This window comes from Etheostoma spectabile, unplaced genomic scaffold, assembly GCF_008692095.1.
Source record: "Etheostoma spectabile isolate EspeVRDwgs_2016 unplaced genomic scaffold, UIUC_Espe_1.0 scaffold403, whole genome shotgun sequence".
NCBI lineage: Eukaryota > Metazoa > Chordata > Actinopteri > Perciformes > Percidae > Etheostoma > Etheostoma spectabile.
The window spans coordinates 248,095-253,971 of record NW_022605603.1 but is presented as its reverse complement, the minus strand read 5'-3'; the positions used below and the strand labels follow the sequence as shown (position 1 = coordinate 253,971).

General features: G+C 43.5%; 1 protein-coding gene across 1 annotated transcript in view; it reads left to right on the top strand.

Annotated features, from left to right (window-relative positions):
- LOC116686617 (ankyrin-2-like) overlaps positions 1-5,877 on the top strand; it is a 158,017-nt gene that overhangs the window by 142,397 nt on the left and 9,743 nt on the right. Inside the window, 2 exon segments of the mRNA XM_032511638.1 lie at positions 3,119-4,039; positions 5,442-5,534. Of these exon segments, the coding sequence (XP_032367529.1) occupies positions 3,119-4,039; positions 5,442-5,534 (1,014 nt within the window).

Sequence of the window (5,877 nt, the reverse complement as noted above, 5' to 3'; positions counted from 1 at the left end):
TCGCCAGACTCACCCATTCCCGACTTTACACAGGCACTACAAGAGTCATCCATATCACATATGGACTTAAGGTCCACTTCACCTGACTCTGTGTTGACTGATTTTAATGAGGAAACATTCTTGGGAAGCAGACCTTCATCTAGCCTAGGATCACTAGTTTATGGCAGTAGACCTTCACCTGACTCTGGGGCATCTGGAGATGAATACCAGGCTCTATCACCAGACTCACCCATACCTGATTATAGACCAGTAATGCTTGAACGTGTTATTGTGAATGTAGGCTACAGATCACCCTCCCCTCAATCTACTCAATCAGATTTTAATTATGCTTTGAGTGAGTGGTTGATGTCAATGAATTATGGTGTCGAAAACAGGCCACATTCATCTGAATCATTAAAAGAGAGACCACTATCAGATGAATCCATATCGGAATACAAACCCTTGTCACTTGAGGCATTGATGTTACTTGAAAACATCCGATCAGTATCTCCAGAATCTACTAATTCACTTGATGAACACAAGAGGTTGTCTCCAGACTCACCCCTTCCGTGGTTTACGCAAAATGTTGTCCAGACTACAGAAGCCACACGCTATGGGTGTTCCTCCCCAGAATCAATATTGTCAGATATGGAATATGATTTGACTTCATATGACATAGAAGTCCCTGACGTGAGACCACTATCACCTCACTCAGAGAGCCCAGATGATGAATGCAATCTCCTGCCATCTGAATCACCAACACCTGATTTTACAAAGCCATTTGTAGAAAATGTCATGACTGTAAGAGACATATCACCCACTGTTAAAGGTTCAGATGATTTGTCACAAACTTTTGACATATTTTGTACAGAAGACAGGTCAGCATCTCCAGAATCTTTTGAATCAGATAAGGAAAAAGTAGGTTTGCCACCCACATCAATACCCACATTTAACGTCCCAGCTGCTAATGAAGCAACCATCAATAACACTGTTTTATCAACACAAATAGCACCTGCAACACATAAAGAATCAGCCAGCATGGCAGCTGAGTATAATCCCGTTTATGATGCACAACTGTGGAAACTGATTTCTAAAGTACATGATCCTCAGTATTCTGGAGAAACTTTCAGCAGAAAAACAGGGTTTATGCAAATTAGTGGCAGCACAATAGAAGACAAAAGGAGTGTTCCGGATGATGAACAAGATAATAAAGTAAAAGGTAGAAATGAGCATGATGCCATTGCAACAGTACCACCTTCGGAGGTGACGCATTCATTTATTTCAACAGACACAACCACAACTGACTTTCTTTCCACTTCAAGTGCCCAAGTCATGTCTGACAAAGCTGTTTCAGAGTCACACCCACCAATGATTGAACACCCTTTGTTTTCCGGAGCAACTCCATACAGACAGGCTAAGTACACATTTGAAATACCCGCCCCTGAGGCACAAACCGGGTCTGATGATGATTGGGTGGTTGTATCAGTATCTGACACAGAGGATGGTGATCCACGCTATTCACCAGAATCCTTGATAGACTACAGACCCACATCCCCTAATTCAGCCGTGGTGATAGAAGCAACACCCTCTTCACCAGAATCTATAACATCCGTCAATGAGTTTAGACCACTCTCACCAGATTCACCCTTACCTGTATTTACAATGGCAATGCCAGAATATGTAACATTCCTCAAATCAGCATCATCTTCACCTGGAACTGTAGCCTCAGATTTAGAGTATGTACCATTTGGAAATTTGGATACTCAGTTTGACAGTGCAGATTCTGGAGATGATGGCCAGAATCAAAGAGAGAGGCCATTGCTATCTCAGTCATTGCCTGGATACAGACCAATGTTGCTTGAATCAGCAATGCAAATCGATGAGAGAAGAGCATCTTCTCCAGAATCGATGCCTGAGTTTGATGAGAACAGGTCACTGTCTCCAGACTCTCCCATCCCTCAGTTTGCAGTATCATTGGAGTGTACCAGTACACACAGGTTTTCATCACCTGGATCATTGGGTTCAGATTCAGAGTGTGAGCTTATAGTCACATCCGAAAGAGATGCTGAGACTGACAGACAATCCTCAAATGAATCTATATCATCTGTCAACGATTTTAGACAACTATTGCCTGACTCACCAGTACCAGATTTTATGAGTATATTGTCTTCTTATTTTATGGAAGCTACCTACGATAGGTCACCTTCGCCACCACTGTCCTTGTCTTCAGACTCTGAGTTTGTTGCTTTGCCTATTGATTGTTGGATTGATGATTGCCCAAGGCCACTGAGCCCTGAAACTGTTGAGTCAGAGGAGGAATTAGACTTTTGTGGGGATAGTACTGAACGTTTGAGTCATGTGACACCTCTTTCATTGCCCGGCGAGCCTTCGTCATTACCGAACAAAGAGCCATTGGCTGTGTCCCCCTTACTAATTCAAACTAGTGAGACAAAGTCTAAGAAAGGACATGTCGATCCTGACTGGCAAAAAATGACAGGACCGCCATCCGAGGTTTTGCCACGTGAATGGATGCAGTGTGGAACAGAAGCTGAAAGTATCTCAGCTTTACCAACCACGGTTCGGGATGAAGACTACCAAAAAGACCCTCCTGAGAAACCAGTTCAAGAGCCAAAAAGAAACCTAGGCCTCAGTGCTAGACAATTAAAGAACAAGACAGCGTCACAAAGGGTAAGACCGAAAGCATGACAACGAATCAAAGACTCACTTTTGTTTTTGGAAGAATTCATTAACATTTTACTTGGATGAAGGAAATAAGTGCCTGAGGAACTATTAACAAAATGGACTGCAGTCAATGCATCAAACGCGTCCAGAGATTTTCCGGAATGAACTAATAACAAAATGAAGTTCAATCAATGCATCGAATGTGTCCAGAATTTTCTGGAATTTGTCTTACTACTTATTGGTCCTTCTACACTTCTCATTGTCTCGTTCTAGGTTGCATGTCATGGCTTGAAATTATACTGCTCTAAACTTAATGAAATGTTGGATGAATGGAAAATAACCATTGCACAGTGATGCTAACCTGGTGAAATGTTGAGGTCATTTTAATGGTGCATACCGACCTGTATGATGATTTATTTTGTACACCTACTTAGCTCATGTTGATATTCACTTACAGGCTTCTCCTCAGACTCCAGAGGAAACCCAATTTCAAACAGACCATGAGGTGCAAAGCAAGTGGTTGTCTGCTACAACAGCGACACCAGGTGCCGGTCAAATAGGTGTGGTGTTCACTGATGACGGGTCAATTCCCCTACAGCTACCTGAACAGAACTCATACACATCCCACAGAACTGTTACTCCAGTTCTTCCTGCATCTGATGAGACATCATGTTTCAAGTGGGACAGATCGTATGGACACTCAGAGTGGAGGTTTTTCCCTAAGAAAGCACAGTCCAGTGAGCCTTTTACCCCCACGTCTACTCAGTATTTGGTACCACAAGATGACGATGCAGTAGTTTCAGGACATCCAACCCTAAGAGTATCTGACTTGAGTCCAGTGTTCAGTGACTCAATTTCACCTCAGGTTTTGACTCAAGCCAACACCAAGGGAGCGTCTGAAGATGCCGAAGACTTTGAGTTTTCCCCAGACTTTAACCGAGTTCTCTCAGACTTTGAGAAAACGGTCTCTGACTTTGAATCAGAGCGTCCAAAGGACCTCAGAAAGGGATCGGAATCGCCCGAGCACTCTGACTCAGACGTGGAATTCTTCGACTGCAGACAAGCCTTCCCGGACCACGCCGGGCCAGATGAAGTGAAACTGGAAGATGAGGTTGCGTATCATGTCTCTGAACCCCCGTCCCCAATGCCTGGGAGCGGCACTGATGCCAGCTTCCTGAAAGTGAGCTCTCAGTACACCGCTCACCCTTTCCTTCGAGTGGACGATTGCAAGCGTTTCTCTTCTGGGAGTGAAAGTCTCGGTGATTTAGCTTACGATTCAGAGGGGTCACGGGAGTGTCGAACGGACGGCCCGTTGTGGGAGGAGCTTCCTTCCAGAGATCAGGCAGGGTATTACGATGATGATGACTTCCTGGGAAGGGTAAGGTGTTGAGCATGAGCAGAGTGCTGCACTGTTTTTTTTTGTTGTTGTTGCCTGGCCAGACAAGTTGCTGTGGTGCTGCAAGACTCCGAACTTTAAAAACACACGTTTGCACTTTTCCCTAATGAGGCTGATGAGTGCTGTTGAGTGCATGAGGGCCTGAAAACAAACTACTGTTACTACCATGACGCGTCGCTGTGTCCTCAGTTGAGTTTGAAGTGAGCGTTGACATTTACGAGCTGCTCTATACAACTGATTCCATAACATATAACTCATTTTTTTCAAACCTGCACCTTTTTGCATCCTTTCATTTCTGCTTTTTTGTTTCCATCAGTGTGCAAAATACCATTTGATAATCCGAGAGTCCTGTGCTGTGAACTGTAGTCCAAAGTAATGTACACATTAAAGGAAAAGTATATTTTGACCTAGCATATTTCCCATAAATGTAATCATTGTGACTCTATGGTTTGTGCTAACGTAGCACGTACCATTGTAGAGATTTGGGGGAATGAAGACTCAAAACAAAACGACGTATGTGTAAGCGTACTACATCTTTCCATTTTTTTTTTTTTTTTCACTACTCATTTCAAACTCTTGTCTGGCAAAGTACCCACAGAAAGTTCGACCCTGGAATAGTCATGTTGACTAACTGCATCCAGGGAGGTTTTTGGTCTCCAGTCCAGCCCTGCACCTGCACCTGCACCTGCACCTGCAAAGCTGAGAGCTGGATCCAATCCCCCCCTTAATTACCTTTAAATAAATTCTAACTTGCAACCTGACCCGTAATCAGATCTTCTACAAGCTGGGCAGCACAGACCGAAAAAAACTGTCTATAGGTTTCCAGTGGTTTATGTTACATATGACCATGATTTAAAGATTATGCTCTGAGATCATTTGCAGAACTTTGGCTGACTAGCATATCTCCTAACTTATTTTGCATGTGGAATTGTGTATGTGTGTTTGACTTTAAAGTAAGAAATAAGTCCTCTCAAACATGGAAAGGAGTAGAAGAACTTCAAAGGAGGCAAATACTATTCCAGCTATATTTAGTGTATATTTTCAGAAGATTTTCTGGTACCAGTGCCACCCCCTGCCAAAATTTGACCTATAAATTAAGTTAATCGGGGGATTTGAGACTCTCTGTATTCCACACACTGGTTTCATCCTTTCACGCTTATTTCAGTTGAATGCGTTTTTAGAACTGTGCCTCCTCTTCGTCTCTCATCACTATTGTGTGAAGCCATACTTGTCATTTATTCTCTCATTCCATTTGTCTGCACACAAATGGCAAGCCAACACGAAAGTGACGTTCGGAGAAAAGAAGGAACAGCTGCTGTGTGTAGGAGTGTGTTGTTGTAACGCCTGATGCGTTGACCCATGCTGGTTGTGTGCGCTCTCCCAGGAGATAGAGGAGGAGCTAGGGGTGCTGTCTTCTGATAGCTCAGAGGAGGAGGTGCTGATCACCAGGGTGGTCCGACGCAGAGTTATCATTCAGGTAAATAAGCACGACGCAGCGGTGCAGCACTATGGAGTGCCACAGGGTTTGTGTTTAGGTGGGTTATGGATGGTAGGTTTTTAATTTTTTTTGCTGGACTTGAATTACTGGGTTAATGATTTTATTTCAATCAACATTTCGTTTCGTTGTTTTTGTCCATTTGTTTCTGCTCACTCACCTGCTTTCATGTCCACATCATTTCTTTGTTCTGTTAAAGGTCCCGTGGCATGAAAATGTCACTTTATGAGGTTTTTAACATTAATATGCGTCCCCCCAGCCTGCCTATGGCCCCCCCGTGGCTAGAAATGGCGATAGGTGTAAACCGAGCCCTGGGTATCCTGCT